The sequence below is a fragment of the Anabrus simplex genome, chromosome 6, assembly GCF_040414725.1.
Source record: "Anabrus simplex isolate iqAnaSimp1 chromosome 6, ASM4041472v1, whole genome shotgun sequence".
Classification (NCBI taxonomy): Eukaryota; Metazoa; Arthropoda; class Insecta; order Orthoptera; family Tettigoniidae; genus Anabrus; species Anabrus simplex.
In genome coordinates this window covers 314580236-314601899 of record NC_090270.1, presented here as the reverse complement: position 1 = coordinate 314601899, position 21664 = coordinate 314580236, and the positions used below count along the sequence as shown (strand labels likewise).

Genomic DNA, 21664 nt, shown 5'->3' with positions numbered 1-21664 from the left:
AAAAAACGCAAAAGAAAAGTTTGGGTCCACAACATTTATGAGAAAAGGGAAACGTACGGATAGTTTCACTATTTATTTCCTGATCTACTAAAGGGCCGAAGTAAATTTTCCCACTACTTTCGTATGTCCCAAGAAAAATTCTATGAACTATTGAACCTAGTTAATCCGTGTGCACCGAGCTCGATAGCTGCAGTCGCTTAAGTGCGGCCAGTATCCAGTGTTCGGGAGATAGTAGGTTCGAACCCCACTGTCAGCAGCCTATCTGTGTCGGTGCGACGTAAAGCAACTAGCAAATAAGAAAGCCGTGTGTAGAGCGAGAAAATACCACCTTTCGCGGAGAAAGGCGTACAGTGTACAATACCACTAACCGCGTGAAGGTACGGGCGTGCTGGCACTACTCGAGGACTTACGAGGACTGCCGAAACGGCACGAAACCACATTCTTTCCGTTATTCCTTCCTTCTACCCTCGCCCACACAAGCGCGCCGAAAGGAAAAAGTTCCGTTCCAGAAACCTGGGGGCTTCTGGCGCGGGAATTCCACAAGCTTGTTCCGCGCGGCGCGGCGCGGCTCCCTGCAGTGGGCGTTAAGCCATTTCATTTCACAAGAAGCAGACCACGGAAATTTCTTCTCGGCTGCGCTGCGCTGCGCGGCGCGGTGTAGTGGGCGATTACCTTCATATGCCCTCTCCGTTACATCCTTACTACAACCCCTAAACACCCTCATAACCATGTGCAGAGATCTGTACCCTTTATTTACAACCCCATTTATGTGATTACCCCAATGAAGATCTTTCCTTATATTAACACCTAGGTACTTACAATGATCCCCAAAAGGAACTTTCACTCCATCAACGCAGTAATTAAAACTGAGAGGACTTTTCCTTTTTGTGAAACTCACAACCTGACTTTTAACCTCGTTTATCAACATACCATTGCCAGCTGTCCATCTCACAACATTATCGAGGTCATGTCCGACTCGTTGGCTGAATGGTCAGCGTACTGGCCTTCGGTTCAGAGGGTCCCGGGTTCGATTCCCGGCCGGGTCGGGGATTTTAATCTTCATTGGTTAATTCCAATGCCCCGGGGGCAGGGTGTTTGTGCTGTCCCCAACATCCCTGCAACTCACACACCACACATTACACTATCCTCCACCACAATAACACGCGGTTACCTACACAAGGCAGATGCCGCCCACCCTCATCGGAGGGTCTGCCTACAAGGGCTGCACTCGGCTAGAAATAGCCACACGAAATTATTATTATTATCGAGGTCATGTTGCAGTTGCTCACAATCTTGTAACTTATTTATTACTCTATACAGAATAACATCATCCGCAAAAAGCCTTACCTCCGATTCCACTCCTTTACTCATATCATCTATATATATAAGAAAACATAAAGGTCTGATAATACTGCCTTGAGGAATTCCCCTCTTAATTATTACAGGGTCAGATAAAGCATCACCTACTCTAATTCTCTGAGATCTATTTTCTAGATGCTCTTCAGGTACGTCTTGAGACGCCCAGTGCCAACGAGAAACTTCGTTTCGGTTCTAACTGAAAACTAAATGTATTTATCATTTGCGTATTGTACATTTTGTCCTTTGTTGGCAGCCCGTATGTACAGGAAGTTGATTGATTTAATAAATCATATTATTTTATCTCTATTATAATTTATTTTTAGTTGTATTGTTTAATTTTGTAGCATTTTAATCAAATTATACACTAGTGATTAGGTGTAAGAAAGGGCCCGGATCCCTAACTTCACCATCAATAAAGAAGATATCATCTACTCTAATCGTGTTGATCTGACAGTTCAAAGTTCCAGTGCTGGGATAACCAAGCCGCAGATAGCCGTGAACGCTCCTCTGCCATCATTTATGTAAGTGTGCACACTGCTCATTCCAATCAGTGCCACAGAGTAAGGATTGAATAGCTCGAATGCTATGATGAACAAATGTGTTACGTACCAGCAGTATCAAAAAATTTATGAGCCTGTGAAATGGCATGCTAAAGAAGAAAGTTATGTAACTCCCCAGCTACTTCCTACCAATATTCAGGCAGGCTGTTATACACGGTACGACCGGCGGAGTTGGCCGTGTGGTTAGGGCGCGCAGCTGTGAGCTTGTATCCGGGAGATAGTGGATTCGAACCCCCCTGTCAGCAGTTCTAAACATGGATTTCCGTGGTTCCCCATTTTCACACCAGGCAAATGCAGGGTCTGTACCTTAATTAAGGCCACGGTCGCTTCCTTCCCACTCCTAGTCTTTTCCTACCCAATCGTCGCCATAAGACCTATCTGTGTCGTGTGGCGTAAAGCAAATTTTAAAAACTCGATACGCAACAGGAATCCCATCTATAGGAGATAAGCGGCAATAGAAGACATAAATCACATCACAACATACAATGGTCAATGTAATGTTACTGCTGATCAATTTTATGAGCTTTCTGTATTGTAGGCCTTCACATTTAGTTTTCTTTGGACTGTGTCATATTAGGGCGTCTTATTTATAGCGTAGACTGTTGTTTCTTATTCCCGGGTTCGCATACTGATTTTCATTAAATTGTGTTTGCCCATTTTCTCGTGACGGCGCTAATATGGACTTAAGCCACAAAAACCCAAATTCATGAATACCTCTATCATAGCCGGTACGGTAAAAATGTATAAGACATAAATGATCGAAAATTTAATACTAGATGACTTTAGTTATGTAGTATTTATCGACAGGACCACTAATAACATAAATATTTAAGAAATGCATTTTAGGCCTTCCCCTAAACTACCATTTCACTCTGCGTGAATAAAATTATTTATAGCCTGGATTGTAGCGACTTATTCCCCGACTTCGCATACCGAATTTCATTAAGATAGGACCACTAATAACATAAATATTTGAACATTCCCCTAAACTACCTCTTCTCTCAACGTGAATAAAATTATTTATAGCCTAGACTACAGCGACTTATTTCCCGACTTTTCATACCGATTTTCATTAAATTATCTTTAGCTGTTATCTAGTGATGCGTGTACATACAGACAGACAGAAATTACGGAAAATTAAATAGTGTATTTCCTTGTTACTGTGGACATGACCGATACAGAAATACCATCTTTTTTTTAAATTCTGAGCAATGTACAGACAAAACTCTTATTTTATATATAGATTTTTGAAAGTTTCACATCGAGTATTGTACAAACATGGGTATTTCTCCACTTCCAGAATGACACGTTCACTGTCCACATACTCCATATTTCGTAAATGTTCTAATGAACGAAAATGAAATACGCTTTAAATACCGTCTCGTGTGGCCACTATCCAACAGCTTATGCAGTGAAAGAAGTGGGCTCTGGCCTATCCCTTCAACAGCAAGACCTTGAACTGCATCCGGCTAACTGCATTTACTGGCAAGTGTGGCCCATCACATTGCAACACATGGTGCACATTTTTTCTCCTGTATTTGCTGCAGACTTCCAACAGCATTAACTGCTCGTGTGGCCGTAGCCTTAAGTGGATTTTCCGAAACCAAAAGAATACGTATTTCTTTATTTTAAAGGAGACTAAATACCAATTTTTACGTCTGTAACAAATCCAGTTTTTGAGATATCAGTACCTTAATAAAAATAATTCAACCCCATTTTCAGTCCCTTTTACCTGCCACGTTTTTTTTAAAAAACAAAATAATATCTCTTTTTCATTTTTAAAATATTAAAAATATCCATTTTCACATCTGAACATGTTACAGTGTTTGAGATATACTGTAGATATGCTCATCTTAAAAATTCATACCGACCCACATTTCAGTCCTTTTTACCTCCCCCCCCCCCCCCCTTTAAGTGCTTTTTCCGAAAACAAAATACATGTCTCTTTACTTTTAAAAAAGAGATTATAAATACCACTTTACGTCTGTAACATGTTAAGTTTTTGAGGTATATTGTAGATATGCTCAGGGATTATGTGTACAAATTTTGGTTGGCAGCTATGCCCAAACGTACACGCATAATCTCGCTGCTGTGGAATCCTGGAGCTGACGTTGCCATGGTTACGGCTGTTCATTTCTTTATCCGAGTTCGAGAGCAGGCGTAGTGTGGTGGCAATATCTCCGTAATGGTTGGTTTTAGTAGTGATGGGCAGTCTGAGACTAGGTCTCGAGATTTCTCGAGAGTAGTGCAGGCACTATTTCTCGCGAGAAATGTCGAGAGATCTCGAGAGCGTTGTCCCCGCATTGTGCGGCGAGCAGCGTGTCGTGGGCCTACAGGTAGTCGGAGCTGAATGTTGTTTGTGCCGAGTATGCGAATAGCCAACCACAGGCCTTCTCCATTTCGTAAATACGTGTCAACAAACGACTACGGCGTTCATTTTTACCGAGTTCTATTTTGACGCAGTATAATATAATTATAAAGGATATGAATTCTGGCACTGTATGCACTGGTAGGTACACAAATGAGCGGTTTAAGTACAGAACCTGACGGCCACTGTACGAGAAGCGTGCATTATTCGAACTCGAGACGAGGCAAGATGCGCCTTGCTGCGCATGCAAGCACCATTACGCAATGAGTGGAATGTGTAATCTTAAGTGCTTCAGTTTGTTCCAATTCTTTCGACGGATAGCTGTACATCGTTATCAGACCCCACATTCAATAACATATGACCACTGCTTGTGTTTACCGATATTTTAGTGACGAAGGATGTAATTCCTTACAATGTTATAGAGTATTCCCGGCATAATTAGGTACTTCGATATATGACGGAGCTATGTGAAATTGTACTAGTTGTACGCGACAACTTGAAAGACGATGGCCGAAACGCAACGTAAGTCGTGGATATCCGTTATTTTGAAGAGACGTCACATAGCAGAGCCCGCTGTGTTGCTTTTTCAAAAGAAGTAAAATACGTCGGCAGAAATACTTCTGGGATGATCCCACACTTTAAAACATAATATAAATGAAGAGGAATAGTCACAGAACACCTCCGGCCCGGTCTGAATCAAAGAAGCTACCCTGCCGACGAGGCATCCAGGTAGATTTACATCCTAATAACAGTTATTAACAAATTATACGCGTTATTCAACTAAGAAGTCCACCTACAATAACTCGTGAACGGTTTAAGATACTGGCATTCTGTCTTCTCTTTCGTTAATGAATATATTGAAGTCCAAGCTGAATTAATTGCCACAGCTATTAGGAATGCAGTTGAAACTTCCTCCATGGGACTGAAGACCGGACCCCCGCTACGGCGTCCGCTAACCTCCGAAGTACTCCAGCTTCTGAAGCTCAAGAATAGAGTTAGGAAGCTGTGGCACGTCACTAGGGGCCCCAACATGAAGATTTTATGGAACAGACACCGGCGAAACATTAGAATACTAATGGAACACAATCGCCGAGCTGCATTCCAGTCGAGGTTGGCCGAGTTAAGCTCTACGGATGGCTCCATTTATCGTATGGCGCGTAAATTTACAGGTGAAAGGTCAGGCATACCCCCACTGCACGGACTACGTAGAATGGCCCACTCAGACAAGGATAAGGCAGAGGCGTTCGCAGACACGTTCGAAACTACGTGCTCTCCGAATGAGGAGCCAGCTGACGAAGACTTTATAGATGAGGTCGAGGACAGCCTCCTCGAACATGACGATAATGACCTTTCTAGGGACTTAAAATTTATTTCAACTAGAGTGATGGTACGTCACATCCAGCGTCTGAGGAACAGGAAAAACCCCGGCCTCCATGGGATTTCTCCTACCTTTCTTAAGAATCTCCCTAAGAAAGCCATCACTTTTCTGACCAAACTTTTCAACGCAATATTTCGCTTTGCTCACTTCCCAGCCTGCTGGAAGGTGGCTAAGGTTATAATGCTGCGAAAAGGAACAGCTAACCCGACGTTCCCACAGAACTACAGACCTATTAGCCTGCTCTCAGTTATCTCAAAACTGTTTGAAGCTATTCTCCTCTCCCGCCTACAGACTGTAATAGACAACCTCAATTTAGAGCCGAACGAACAGTTCGGCTTTAGGAAAGGCCATTCCACTACTCACCAACTGCTACGACTGACTGACGACATTACGAAAAACTTCAACGACAACAGGTACACAGGAGTCTGTTTTCTTGACGTCGCTAGGGCTTTCGACAAGGTCTGGCATGACGGACTATTATAATAATATATTTAATGCAGCCAAATAGCCGACGGACTATTATACAAGCTAAGAACCCTTGGCTTCCCTGGGTATCTTATAGCATTAGTCGCAAGTTACCTCAGCGACCCTAGCTTCCATATCTCCGTAAACAAGGATCTATCGATAGCACGCCCCATCACAGCCGGAGTACCGCAGGGTGGGGTAATTTCCCCCGTGCTATTCAAAATGTATACCTCCGACATGCCAAAACCTGCGAACACCAAACTTTATTTCTATGCTGACGACACAGCTCTGTCCGCGTCTCGTGGCAGGCCCCGAGAGTCGAACAGCACCTTCAGACAGACAGGCTACGTTCTTCACGAAGAGACGCGGCAGACTGTCGAGCGGTCTGAACTTCTTTGGTGAAGTTATCAGATGGTCCGACAGTGCCAAGTACCTGGTGGTCACCCTAGACCGCGGACTGACCTACCGTCAGCATGTAACTAATATTTCAGGTTTCGCCCACGCAAGGGTATCTAAATTATTCCCCATGATCTACGCTGAAAACAGCCTCACACAAGAAAACAGGTTCCTCCTGTACACGACGATGGTTAGGCCGCTACTTGGGTATGCCTGTCCTATACGGGTCGTGGCCGCTGATTGCCACCTGCGTAGGCTGCAGTCCGTTCAGAACCGAGCTCTGCGGCTTATAACGGGTTGCGATCGGTACACACGTATCACCCACCTCCACGACCTGTGTCAGATAGACACTGTTAGGGTGAGAATGATTAATCTAGCTAAGACAATTTACAGGAGGGCCCCACTAAGTGGTAACCACCTCATTCACAATTTAGGCTCCTATGAGACTCGTGGCCTCAAGCACAAGAGATCGCGGGTACTCATAACGTAAACTTCTCCGCGCATCTAGCTCATTTTACTTTCCCTTCCAAGCGCCGAGCGCCATTACTTGACACCTCACTAACACAGCGCTCGCACGCCCGGCCACACTCTGGCCAAAGATTGTCTAGATTCTCGCCCTAACCCCATTCACTAGCAAAATTACAGCCATGGGATTAGACATTACTGATATAGCGCTCAAGACCGGTATCAGTCGACGGGCTAAAAAGCTCTTGCATTGGGACGGCTCAATGCTGCGAACAGGGGGATGGCATGGCATGGCTGCGGTCTGCCATATTCCCACCAGCTTTTCGACCAGCCCAGCCACGTATTGTCTGCTAGCCTACCAGGGTTAGCCAACAAGGAAGGAAAGAGCAATTTGTCTTGCGCTCAGTGTATGTTTGCTCGTGTCTTGTCTCGGCACGACCCGATAAAACTACACCTGACACGACTGACACCCACTGAGTGCGCTTTTTACTGACGCAGGTCCTCTTCGGAGTTTGACCATTTTCAGTGCGTTCCCTCTTACCAAGACCCCCCCTACCCTGTCGGGACCCCCCGGGTGAATTGAGTAGCCACGACACCTGCGCCCTGACAACATGTTCTCCGACTCAGAACTCGTACTGCCTGACTCTTACCACCATCAGCCACTACTCTTCCGCACCAATTTACCCGAATCCGTATTTTCACCATTCATCATTCCCATAATTGATGATCCTGAATCAAATGCCCTCCAACAACTACAGGCCTTACATGATCACCGAAACGTCATTTCCACTGCCACCTCCTCTGTCCTGGACCACATTCAGCTACTACAGGAAATCAATAACGGTTACGTCTTCATCTTCTTTCACAGTTAAGAAGGCTACTTTAAAATCAAGGAGCAACTCGTAAAGCACAATATATTCTATTAAACTTGTGCCGATGACGCCTCCACCCAAACCACGCCACTCATCAAGCATTCCGAAACCCAAACCACTCCCACTACCAAACCCACACCGCCACCACTGAAATTCACCAAAATCACTCAAACTCCACCATCCAAGAAAAGTAAGCATCGTCTAACCTAGACCAAGCTCACTATACCACCTACTACAGTCACTACACTCACCTTCCCCTTCTCCCCTGCCCCTCAACTTCACACCTCACATGAACAGACACAGACAGAAGACACACTACTCACTACACCCACTTCCCCTCCAACCAGCCCCCGACAATGAAACCCCATTACTCTCTGAACCGGGCTCAAACTCTCAAAACAAACACACGCAGACTGGGACCAGACGTAACAAACCTGCTCCCAGACGCAGGCAACCACCAACACGCTACACTTCCACTCCAGGTACACGCCCCTCCCCTGCACTCAGAACAGTGCTTTAATTGTCTGAAATTGAATCACACTGCAGCTTCCTGCTCAGAACCAACCCTCTGCAACAGATGTGGTGGCCCTCACCGCCACACTGTTTGTACGGTTCCAAGGGACCAGGCGAGGTGCGAACTGCCAAGGCAGCCACGCCACCTCCTTTCCTGGATGCCCTTTTCTGAAGAGGCCAATTAAGCACATTACAGACACACAATACACCTAAACACTCACACCCTCCACCTCTGCTTAATATCCAAGTGCCCCCCCCCCCGTTCAAACCCAGGACCATCCACCCTTCATCTCAATGCCCAGCCAAGTCAAGACAACTCTACTCTGCTAAACCTCATTACACTACCCATGGCCCAAAACCAGCCCTTTCCCCCTACCATGCCAAGTAAACAACTAATCCTGCACTACATCCCCCGCCAAGCCAGTCCTTACAGCACTACCCCCCCCCCCCTCACCCTAGTACTGTCCTGCCAAAGCTAACCCCTTCTATTAAACAACCTCCTCGTTCTGACCTATGCACTAGATAAATTCGAGCATCAAGACGACGACATCAGTTCCACGACAGTTAAGCAACATTGGGCGTCGTCACCACTTGGATGCTAAAGGAATCAGTCCTTGCAGTGGTGTGTGTGACCACTAAACCTGCTGTTTGCTGCACTTCGTCTTCAACCCGCCCGCCAGGACGCAGGGCACATACTCAGTCCAGTCATGAAGAGATAATCGGCCACCAAACAACAGAAAGTCGTCGTTGGAAAGAAGACATCCAGAAATAGCCTGAGGCTGACGGGCTACAATCTCACAGTGCAGGCCCCGCCTACGCCAATGAGACGGCTGCTACTACAGTCTGGAAAACCAGTTTTTAGCCGAACAGTTCTTCAACGTTTTCGCTTATTGCTGGCTGTTGGCGGGTGATATACCGGTGTTCCCAATACAGTTTCAAAACGGAACGGTGTTAAATTTGCCGAAAGCTGAGGGAAGCGAGGTGTGGAATTATTTCACGAAAAGTGAAAAATGATAAGGCGCTTTGCGCCATCTGCAAGCAACTTACAAAGTATTTCTTACAAGTCAACTATTACCAATTTGAAAGTACATTTGCAAAGAAAACATATTGCTCTGAACTAACGTTTCGTAGTGTTAAGGAAATACCGTCAGTGCAAAAACGATCAAGCAGGCCTATAGATGATAGAGAGGAACTTAGTACTAGCAGGCCTGATAGCGCAGCCTCGACGGCTGATTCGTGTGTCGCGCCTTAAAGACAAAGATTAATTAGGTCGTACGTCACCAAAAATATTTCATCTGCCTCACTAACTGATCGTGACTTACTTGATTTATTTATTTTACATTATCAGCCCTTTAGTATTGTTTGGGGATAGAGGGTTTTCTAAAATTATGAAGTGGATCCCTGGTTATGAATAATTACCTGGTAGAAAGACTATTTCAAATGTGATGATTCCAGCACTCTATCATCAATAGTTCTCTAATAAGAGACAAAGTGAGCAATGAAGCAGAGTGTGTGTGTGCAGAACCGATTTGTGGACATCGTTAGTTGCAGAGTAAAGACTGCCGTAACAGCGCATTGCATTATGAAGGAGTTTTCTTCAAAACTGTTTTACTGAAATGTTGTCCGACTCGTTGCAGAATGGTCAGCGTACTGGCCTTCGGCTCAGAGGGTCCCAGGTTCGATTCCCGGCCGAGTCGAGAATTTTAACCTTAATTGGTTAATTCCAATGGCTCGGGGACTGGGTATGTGTGGCGTATTCAACATTAGAAATCATCCTAGGTAGGGCCTTCATCTTCACAGACATGCAGGTCACCTAATAGGCCGTCTACTAGATAAAGACCTGCACCAGGCCTCTCCGGATGCCATACGCCTGTTGTGTTAGCAAACGAAATAAAGTGCATACTAACCGATTGGAAGCTGAATGACAGTTATTTTTTTCCATTTCTGATAACGCTAGTAAATGTAATAAACGCGTTTGAGAAAATTTGAAGTGGGAACACTATGGCTGTTTTGCTCATAAATTGAATTTGATTCTCTAGGGTTCTCTTCAGGAAATGCAATTCACCATTGAGGGAAAAAGAATGTCAGCTACTTCAGGAGAAGTGCACTAGCAAGAACCTACAGCACTAGATAACGTCAAAAAGAGTATGCGTAATGTAGTAGTGGACCTAATAGAGAGGACCAGCGAGAAACAGAACAGTGACATTCCGTCCTCACTTCCACCTACAGCTGGTGCATTTCAGCCCTCTTGATCAATAAGCACTTGGGGCATTTTCAACGACTTTATTGCAGATAAACGTCCTCAAACTAGCTCTCTGTCACAAGCCAACAAGGAACTGGATTTGTATATGAAAGATGGCATTTTACCTTGTGTAAATGAAACGAGTGAACCTAATTGTCCCTTTGACTGGTGGAAAAATCACTAACAATTTAGCACAAATTTTCAGAAGAAAAGTGCAATATAGTGGCCACTTTAGTGCCGAGTGAAAGACTTTCTTCCCGAACTGGACTGATTGTTAATGTACACTGACTGACAGAGCAAATGCAACACCAAGAAGGAGTGGTCAGAACTTTATGCCAACTGCAGGGTAGACTGACGTCACTGAGGTATGCTCGTGATGTGAAATGCGCCGCTGTGCTGCGCACGTAGCGAACGATAAATGGGACACGGCGTTGGCGAATGGCCCATTTCGTACCGTGATTTCTCAGCCGACAGGCATTGTAGAACGTGTTGTCGTGTGCCACACGACACGTGTATAGCTAAGAATGCCAGGCCGCTGTCAACGGAGGCATTTCCAGCAGACAGACGACTTTACGAGGGGTATGGTGATCGGGCTGAGAAGGGCAGGTTGGTCGCTTCGTCAAATCGCAGCCGATACCCATAGGGATGTGTCCACGGTGCAGCGCCTGTGGCGAAGATGGTTGGCGCAGGGACATGTGGCACGTGCGAGGGGTCCAGGCGCAGCCCGAGTGACGTCAGCACACGAGGATCGGCGCATCCGCCGCCAAGCGGTGGCAGCCCCGCACGCCACGTCAACCGCCATTCTTCAGCATGTGCAAGACACCCTGGCTGTTCCAATATCGACCAGAACAATTTCCCGTCGATTGGTTGAAGGAGGCCTGCACTCCCGGCGTCCGCTCAGAAGACTACCATTGACTCCACAGCATAGACGTGCACGCCTGGCATGGTGACGGGCTAGAGTGACTTGGATGAGGGAATGGCGGAACGTCGTGTTCTCCGATGAGTCACGCTTCTGTTCTGTCAGTGATAGTCACCGCAGACGAGTGTGGCGTCGGCGTGGAGAAAGGTCAAATCCGGCAGTAACTGTTGAGCGCCCTACCGCTAGACAACGCGGCATCATGGTTTGGGGCGCTATTGCGTATGATTCCACGTCACCTCTAGTGCGTATTCAAGGCACGTTAAATGCCCACCGCTACGTGCAGCATGTGCTGCGGCCGGTGGCACTCCCGTACCTTCAGGGGCCGCCCAATGCTCTGTTTCAGCAGGATAATGTCCGCCCACACTCTGCTCGCATCTCCCAACAGGCTCTACGAGGTGTACAGATGCTTCCGTGGCCAGCGTACTCTCCGGATCTCTCACCAATCGAACACGTGTGGGATCTCATTGGACGCCGTTTGCAAACTCTGCCCCAGCCTCGTACGGACGACCAACTGTGGCAAATGGTTGACAGAGAATGGAGAACCATCCCTCAGGACACCATCCGCACTCTTATTGACTCTGTACCTCGACGTGTTTCTGCGTGCATCGCCGCTCGCGGTGGTCCTACATCCTACTGAGTCGATGCCGTGCGCATTGTGTAACCTGCATATCGGTTTGAAATAAACATCAATTATTCGTCCGTGCCGTCTCTGTTTTTTCCCCAACTTTCATCCCTTTCGAACCACTCCTTCTTGGTGTTGCATTTGCTCTGTCAGTCAGTGTAAGTAGAACAAGGCTGTCATCAAAAAAGGCCAAAATGTTTATGTTCTTCAATGTAAATAGGAAAAAATTATGCTCGAGTATTTTTCGTAACGGGTATCATGTGAACAAAATAATAAAGGGTAGCATAGGGATCACATCACCTATTTTCCCAAACTGGATTGGTCATTAATGCCAAGAACTAAGCTCACACAAAAACAGGTAGAGACATTAGTGCTCTTAAATGTAAATAATTAATTTTAAAGTATTTTCCCAATACTCGTTGTTTTTGTGTCTTATCAATACAATTCTGCAACTGCTATTTCTTACAGCAGTTCTCGTTGAACAATTATCTCGGTGTTATATGAAGAGCATGGGTGCCATATCATGCTCCTACTATAGATACTTCAATAACAACAGTGGTTAACAGCGGGGGGTGTGTGAAACTATATCGATGAGTGGACCACCACGATCACAAAACGCTAATGTCAGTTGATTGCCTAATGATAAATACATGTCTTTGAAGCTTCCAATTTAATTAAAGACTATATCCTTTGCTTAAGAGGCGGCCGGAGTTGGAACGGCCGGCCACCAGCTCAGTAATTGTAACATGGGTCAAAAGTTGGTAAGAGTTTCTATAAGGAAACGGAACAAGGTAAAATTATTTTGTTTTTATAGCGTACGGTAGTCTGTGATACACTTCTCATTAGTGTAAAAGCATTTTTAAAAGAAATGCAAGTATAGTTATAAAATGGTAGTTAAAATAACGAATCACCATATGAAAGTGAGCTCTGAACCGCAGTTTTCCTAAACTTGTTTTAAGTCAAGATGGTGTTCAAATTAGAAGCAAACTATACCGTAGGGAAGTTTATTTTTTTCTCTAAGCGGCTACTTTAACATACTTCAAAATTAGGGATTCTTTATATATTTAATCGTGATTTTAATAAAGCTCTGCTTATTGACTTCCGAGTGTCGGCCGAATTCTAGTGCTGGTAGTTCAGCCAGTTTCCGTCAGATGCCGCAGCGTCACAAAGCCTTGTCCTTGAAGAGGGATGATGACAGATTAGCTCTTACCCATGCAGGGATGTGGTAAAATGAAATGTCGTATGGCTTTTAGTGCCGGGATATCCCAGGACGGGTTCGGTTCGCCAGGTGGTCTTTCTATTTGACGCCCGTAGGCGACCTGCGCGTCGTAATGAGGATAAAATGATGATGAAGACAACACATACACCCAGCCCCCGTGCCATTGGAATTAACCAATTAAGGTTAAAATCCCCGACCCGGCCGGGAATCGAACCCGGGACCCTCTGAACCGAAGGCCAGTACGCTGACCGTTCAGCCAACGAATCGGAAAGGGACCTGGTGAGTGAGATCTTCAGCTATCAGTTGCTTCCTCACCCTTGCTTCATAACAAGCGGCAGTGGACACGCTGACAATACTTCGTTACTCGCTAGTTGTGGTATGACCTTTCAATAGCACGTTATATCTTTTACCGAGTGCAATGGAATGGCAAAATGCTTGATTTGTAATAAGACATTAAACTGTATTTAAAAAAAAAATTAACACTGGGCGAGTTGGCCGTGCGGCTGTGAGCTTGCATCCGGGAGATAGTGGGTTCGAACCCCACTGTCGGCAGCCCTGAAGATGGTTTTACGTGGTTTCCCATTTTCACACCAGGCAAATGCTGTGGCTGTACCTTAATTAAGGCCGCGGACGCTTCCTTCCAACTCCTAGGCCTTTCCGATCACATCGTCGCCATAAGACCTATCTGTGTCGGTGCAACGTAAAACCACTAGCAAAAAATATTAACATTCATCGACATTATTCTTTAAAACACGCCGAAGAATATGACAAATATGTTGGTGAAGAACACCATGAAATTGCGAATGAACTTAAAAAACAGCTGCCTTATCTGAGGTAGATGTTACCTGACTTTAATGAATTGTCTTTGTTATATTAGTGACGCAATGATACTTACTATTCAAAATAAGACAATTAACTTATTTTTATTGGTAATTGTAGGTCGGAGGTGAATCGTCAGTTCGAATAAGCTACAACATATCTTACTAAAAGAATGGCTAAATGGCGTAACGTTACAGAAAGAGATGCAGTAATGGTTGAGAATCCGCATACTGAATAGTAGTTGCTAGTAGAATAAGAATAAATTGCTATAAATATACGTTGTTCCTCTTTCAGTTGTAGCCTATTACAATATGGGCAGTGGCGGTTCTAGATACTTAAAAACCGAGCTGGATAGCTGCAGTCGCTTAAGTGCGGCCAGTATTCAGGAAATAGTAGGTTCGAACCCCACTGACGACAGCCCTGAAGATGGTTTTCCGTGGTTTCCTATTTTCACACCAGGCAAATGCCGGGGCTGTATCTTAAGGCCACGGCCGCTTCCTTCCCACTCCCATCGTCGCCATAAGACCTATCTGTCGGTGCGACGTAAAGCAACTAGCAAAAAAAAAAATTTAAATGGGAGGGGAGGGCTGTTTGGAATTGAAAGTCTTGGTAACGAAATTCAAAAGAAAAGTAACCATGTTTATGAAAATACAATGGGCAACATTAGCACAACCATTAACATGTTTATTTCAAGTACGTTATATCTGTAAATTATCATCATCATCTGCTTACCCTCCAGGGTCGGCTTTTCCCTCGTACACAGCGAGGGATCCCACCTCTACCGCCTCAAGGGCAGTGTCCTGGAGCTTCAGACTCTTGGTCGGGGATACAACTGGGGAGAATGACCAGTACCTCGCCCAGGCTGCCTCACCTGCTATGCTGAACAGGGGCCTTGTGGAGGGATGGGAAGATTGGAAGGGATAGGCAAGGAAGCGGCCGTGGCCTTATGTTAGGTACCATCCCGGCATTCGCCTGGAGAAGTGGGAAACCACTTCCAGGATGGCTGAGGTGGGAATCGAACCCACCTCTACTCAGTTGACCTCCCGAGGCTGAGTACACCCCGTTCCAGCCCTCATACCACTTTTCAAATTTCGTGGCAGAGCCGGGAATCGAACCCGGGCCTCCGGGGGTGGCAGCTAATCACTACACCACAGAGGCGGACTGTAAATTATCAATTTCTTTATTAATCAAGGAATTTTAAAACAATTCACTAAAACTGAGCCCCCAGCCCCGCCAGGGCTAGAAACGCCACTGGATATGGGTTTAAATCTACATTTGTTACTAATGTGCACGGAAACTCACCGCTGCACTGCTACCCTTGCTCTCGATACGAGGCTGGCAGGCGGACCTCCCCTGTTTCTGCATTACAACCCTCCTTGAGGCTCCGCGCATGTGTCACTGTTTGTAATACCCATTACAGCTGGGACAGATAGAACGCAACCGTTTCGGAAACACAACCGTTGTTGAATGAAACTATTACAAGAAAATAACCGTTTTTCAGTTGCAGTGAGGTGGTGATTGGTTTTTTGCTAGGGGCTTTACGTCGCGATTATTGTTTTAAGAGGAAGTACAACTAGGCAACCATCCACTATATAACTCTAATGAGAGAAAAAATGGAAGGGATCCGACACTTGAAAAATGAAGGTATCGGCCTAGGAATGACAAGGGCCACGAAGGGCGTGAAAATGAGACTCCATAGGCCTCCTTACATAATACCGTCGGGGTCGGAAAAGAACAAGAGTTGACTAAATGTGATCGGATAGGATAGATGAGAGAAGAGAATATTGTCTACTGCAGCTGGTTATTCAAGGGCAGATACAAGGCAAAAGATGACCAGGAAGAAGGCACATTCCTTGGACTGATAATTTGAAAACTTGGTTCAACTGCTCCACTACTGAGCAACATCCAAAGCAAGAATCGCTATGATGGTAGCCGATCTTCTGAAAGGAAATCAACCGAGCTCGATAGCTGCAGTCGCTTAAGTGCGGCCAGTATCCAGTAGATAGGTTCGAACCCCACTGTCGCCCCGTGGGTGGGGGTGGTAGAACCCCCACGGTATCCCCTGCCTGTCGTAAGAGGCGACTAATAGGGGGCCCAATGGCTCTGTACTTTGGAGCGTGGGCTGGTGACCACGGGGCCCTTAGCCGAGTCCTAGCATTGCTTCCACTTGTGCCAGGCTCCTCATGTTCATCTATCCTATCCGACCTCCCTTGGTCTACTCGTTCTCTTCCCGACCCCGACGCTATTAGGTATGCGAGGGCTAGGGAGTCCATTTTCGCGCCCTTCATCTTCCTTTGACCGATATCTTCATTTTTTCGAAGTGTCGGATCCCTTCATTTTTTTCTCTCTGATTAGTGTTAATAGAGGATGGTTGCCTCGTACTTCCTCTTAAAACAATAATCACCACCACCCCACTGTCGGCAGCCCTGAAAATGGTTTTCCATTTCACACCAGGCAAATGCTGGGGCTGTGCCTCAGTTGAATCGATTATTTCAGAAACCAGTAAAGCACCAAGTCTTATTTTTGTGAAAATGAAAAAAAACTGTCTAGCATCAGACATTGTTATGGTAGGGGTTTTAATATTTTAGCATGAAAGTATTATATCTTAATTTCTAAGGAAAAATATTTTGTGCTCATTAACTTTGCTAAACCGGAAAATATTTCCACTTAACTGGTTTCAGAAATAAACGAGTGTTGCAAACATTTTTATGGGACAATTCCTGAGTTTTGAAGGTTGCTGATACAAAAGGGTGAAATCAGCATTGCCTGCTCATGACAAGGGGTAATCAGTCCTCTAAACTCCACAGCACATTCTTGTCTGTTGTAGGCCATTGTAAAATGCTGTCATAAAAAGAGTTCATATTCCATCAGGTAAGGTTTTAAGGCATGTATTTCATGTACCGTCTTGATATTGATGGGCACCTAAAACAAACAGTAACAAAGAATAATGTAGGGCTCACACCAGGTACTTCCTTGTCTGAGTAAGAAACATAACCTCCTTCTACCCTTGCATTCCGAATAATATTACGCATGTGAGTTTGTCTACCACTCCTCGTTTCCTTTTTAGATACAGGTTCGTCTTCTGAATTTTTTTTTTGCTAGTGGCTTTACGTCGCACCGATACAGATAGGACTTATGGTGACGGGATAGGAAAGGCCTAGGAGTTGGAAGCGTCCATTCAGATTCCTGAATTCTCTAATAATATTCAGACAAGTCACAGGGACAAACATTGAGCAGTTATCTCATCAGGTTCAGCTGATGGAAGGTTTGTTTACAAAATATGCTCGCTCGGGGAATGAAATATTCAAGGCCAGCGCGCATCAGAAAATACAGTTCGAAGGTTACAGGAAAGACATTTTATTAGGAAAGTAGCACCCAAGAGTAAGAAACCCAAACCTCAGAGACGTTGCATCGAATGTTCAAAACACTGCCAAAAAAATACGTGTACTGCTGCCAGGAGTGTGACCTGGGTCTCTGTCTCGAAGAGTGCTTCGAACTATCACATGATTCTAAATTACTAAGGAAATGTGAAACAATTATGTAATTATCTGCATGTGCATAGTTCTATCATGAGGAATTCCAAATTTTGTGAATATCGGGCTACTCTTATACTTGTAACGCTTGAAGTGAATCAATGTATTTCAATCGCGCATAGTTGAAATCACATCCGGCCGCGGGGAAGGAAAACTATATGGCCGCGACACTGAGGGGTTAACATTCAAAGACCTAACTGCCTAGCAAATGAAAGTAGGAAGTCCTCCCCAACGCAACATTTGAACTTCAGCCATCTGAGCACACCAGCAGCTAAGCCACAGCACTAATCACGCGCCTTGACCCCGTTTCAATTAGGACCTGAAGCAGTAAAGCTTCAATACATCGTAACCCTTAAGACGAAGCAAGCAGCACCACAACACAACAGAATCGGTAGTTTTGGTATATACACACTCCTTCAGTTCCAGAAGTAATTACATCAACCTATAAAAATAAGCATTTCACCTACCAAATTATCTATAGTGTCTAGCATTCCATTAGCACAAGCTTTCAGTCTAACATATAAAGCAATTTCTCACGAAGGAATACTGGGAACATGCATGTAAAAAAATCAGGTAATTCCAGTGAATACTTTTATTACAGCACTGTACAGAAATCAAGGAAGATTTTCCAGCTTAATCTTCTTCCTCATCACCGCCACCTCCACCTGTGGTTGCTTTCCTCAGGTTCTTCCTCTTAACACGGCCAGGTCTACCACCACCAAATGGAGATTTCAGGGAGAAGTCTATGTGCTTCTGAGAATCCAGGCGCACAATGAAGCTTGGGATGTTCACAACTTGCTTGCGGACTCTATAGTAACAGAGAGAAGATACATTGCATAACAAGGAAAACTAAATCCACTAAGTATTGCTATACTAAATCCATCAAAACCTACTCTTACATGCTCTCCAAGAAAACATGGATATACCAGTTCCAGAAAGTATCTCACACTTAACAGACATTGGACAAGGCAAAAAAGCCTTGCCACAAGTGGCCTGTCAGAAACCTACACAAATGCATCTTTGAGGCGACATCGTTCAACAGACATTGAGATACAACATGTTGCACTCAAGTGGCCTGTAAGGAAATATCTTCCAGAAGCAGTCTGCCAATGAACATCAGGATCATTCTAAGCTTCATCCCGAATTATACCTGGCAAAAGCAGAAAAGCAGCTTAGCCAAATTATTGCACACAGCCTATCAACAAGGAGAGTTATGGCAATCAATGAAAAAATATCCCGTACGAAATTGAGTATGCTGCATATGAACTCAGACTAACATACATTTTCAAGTTTATATGCAAGTAGTACTGTTAGCCCTTAGCATTGTATAATACGTACACTTTATTCGCGCTCTCTACTGCATATGATTAACACCGCATAGTTTTTGGCAGTATGCATTGCTAAATCTAACAGCATATAACTGTAATGTGAATGTAATATCTCTCAGAACCTACAGTTTCAAAGTGAGTATTTTGACATAAATAATGAATAAATTTATTTTAACAGATTATAGTTATAAATTTGTAAATGGACTAAGTCATGACTTGTACAGGCCATAACACATTTATATTTGAAATATGCTTGTTTTTTAGGCATTCAAAACTAAATATTTTAAGACACACTCAAAAGTTATTGTCAAGCATTCAGTACTAAGTGCAGATTCAGATATCGAACACTGAAAGAAATTCCATATATTCCTCTTGAATTAGACAATGGTGTGGATCAGTTATAATGGAAGCAATATAAAGGACCAAAGTGTACAAGATGGCAAATGTGGAGAGTTTAACATATGTTCATTTTCTGTTTAATTCATAATTAGGTTTGTCAAACGTCAATAATTAAATAAGAATAAAGAAAACACTCAGAGCAATAAAGTAATTAAGAAATTAACAAAAAACATCAGTATTCACTGTACGCTTTGAATTTTACATTTTCTGCAAGTATGCATTTCATGATTTGGCAATGTGTAACATACAATCATTAAAAATGGGGAAAGAGTAAGTTAATTGTATGGAGTAGTAATTTTTATCCATTTAGCATATTTTTACCTATGATACCCTTTTTAAGGGAAGTACACCAGTTTGACAAGTAAAGAATATGCGTAGAATTTAAATGAAACATCTCTATTGACAGTAATTAAAATTGATTAATACACAGCTGTCGTTAACCCATACAAACCTTTCACTAAAAGGCATGTACCACACTTACAAGTAATATTCCACAACAAGTAATATTCCACTACCACCACCTACCTACAATGTGTCTCAATCATGACAAGCCAATATGAGAAAACAGCCAACCCTTCTGCTTCATAGGGCTGTACAGAAGAAGTCCGTTATGGCAAAGATTCCTAACAGTGAAAAATTTACTGGCTATAACGGATTGTCATAAGAGATTTTCATAAAACTGTAAACCCCATGCACATTAAAATGTGTATGAAACTGCAATCAATTTGTTCAAAACTTGTGTTTTTGCATATAATATCCACACTACGGCTTACTTGTTTCAAAAATCTCATTTGTTTGTCCCGCATTGGCATCAACTCAACCAAGGTGAGGTTACTAGTATGTTAGACCTATATTTTTCGAAACCTGATACTAAGTGTACGTTTAATTTAATTCTGAAAAAATTATCATATAACCCCTAAGACCATACGCCACCGAATAAGACCCGCAATCTTATTCTGAAAGAACAAAATTTTTAAAAAGAGAAGTCAAAATTATTTACAATCTTTACCAACACACACCGACACCAAGTGGTCGCATTCAACGCCCGGAAGTTTATCTGCTGTGTTCGTGGATTTTGACGGCATGGAATCTCATCCCAGGAGACCTCATACAGAAGAGCTTCAGGAAATTTAGCATTTCTAATGCTATGGATGGCAACGATATTTTGTGTGAAGGTGATGAAAGTTCCAAAGTCGGTACTAATGATGATGGATGAACTCAGACATCGTTCTGGAAATGTTTGTTTACTTTTATTTATATTTTCTAATCATTTGATGTGTGTTAGTAAAGATTGTAAATAATTTTGACTTCACTTTTTTTTAAATTTTGTTCGTTCAAAATAAGGGTAAGGGTCTTGTTCAGTGGCAGGTGGTATTCGAGATTACATGATATTTATAGTTTTGGAACCGCACGAAGGAACTGCGTACCGGGACTGAAGTTTTAAAGTGATATGAAGAAAAATTCCAGGGGAAAATGTGGAAGATTATGTTGCTCAAGTTGATTCTTATTTCGGCAGTAGCATGGAAGGACAAAGCTGTAAGATGTCCAGACTTGTAAGCTCGGAACCAACCAAAAAGTCAAAATTTATAGGAAAGAAAGAAACAATTGAGGTAGACTGTCCAATAACCGTCATTGTAAACAATCTATATATGGGAGGAGTCTACCTATTTGACTCAACGGCACGTTTTAGAATCATAAAGAGAACTAAGAAATGGTACATTAAACTCTACCATTTCTTCGATGTCAGAACCGTGAATCCCTAAATTTTGTGGTTGCTGACCGGCTGGTTATCCAGCATACCACGACACAGGCATCATTCCGGGAAGAATTAGCGCTTTCACTCTGTCAAATGGGGCTGTCAATCATCCCAAAAAGAGGACAGCCAAGTTTTGAAGTAGGAGACTTCAGAAAGAAGAGGAAGAAGGCCCCAGCAGCAGTTAGCTCTCCACAACCAGTTCGTCAAGATTGTTTGGAACACTGGCCCAATTCACAGACACTCTACAACGGTGCCAAGTTCCCTATGTAAGGGGAAAAACCTGATATTTTGTGAAAAGTGTGATGTAGCATCGTGTATCACAAGCAAAAAGAACTGTTTCAAGGACTTTCACCTCAAGTGAGCAAACTGAAAACGGGAAATAAATCTTGAAACAAATTGTCATCTGTGCATGGTGAACTGTCACATGTGTTTCAATGCAGAAACTCCATCA

The 21664-nt window shown here is 43.8% G+C and overlaps 1 protein-coding gene across 1 annotated transcript in view; it reads right to left on the bottom strand.

Annotated features, from left to right (window-relative positions):
- Positions 1–18307: 18307 nt before the first annotated feature.
- Positions 18308–21664, bottom strand: part of RpS9 (ribosomal protein S9) — a 30189-nt gene continuing 26832 nt past the window's right edge. The window contains exon 5 of the mRNA XM_067150557.2: positions 18308–18538. Coding sequence (XP_067006658.1) covers positions 18364–18538 — 175 coding nt within the window. The 3' untranslated portion in view covers positions 18308–18363. The remainder of the gene's footprint in view (positions 18539–21664) is intronic.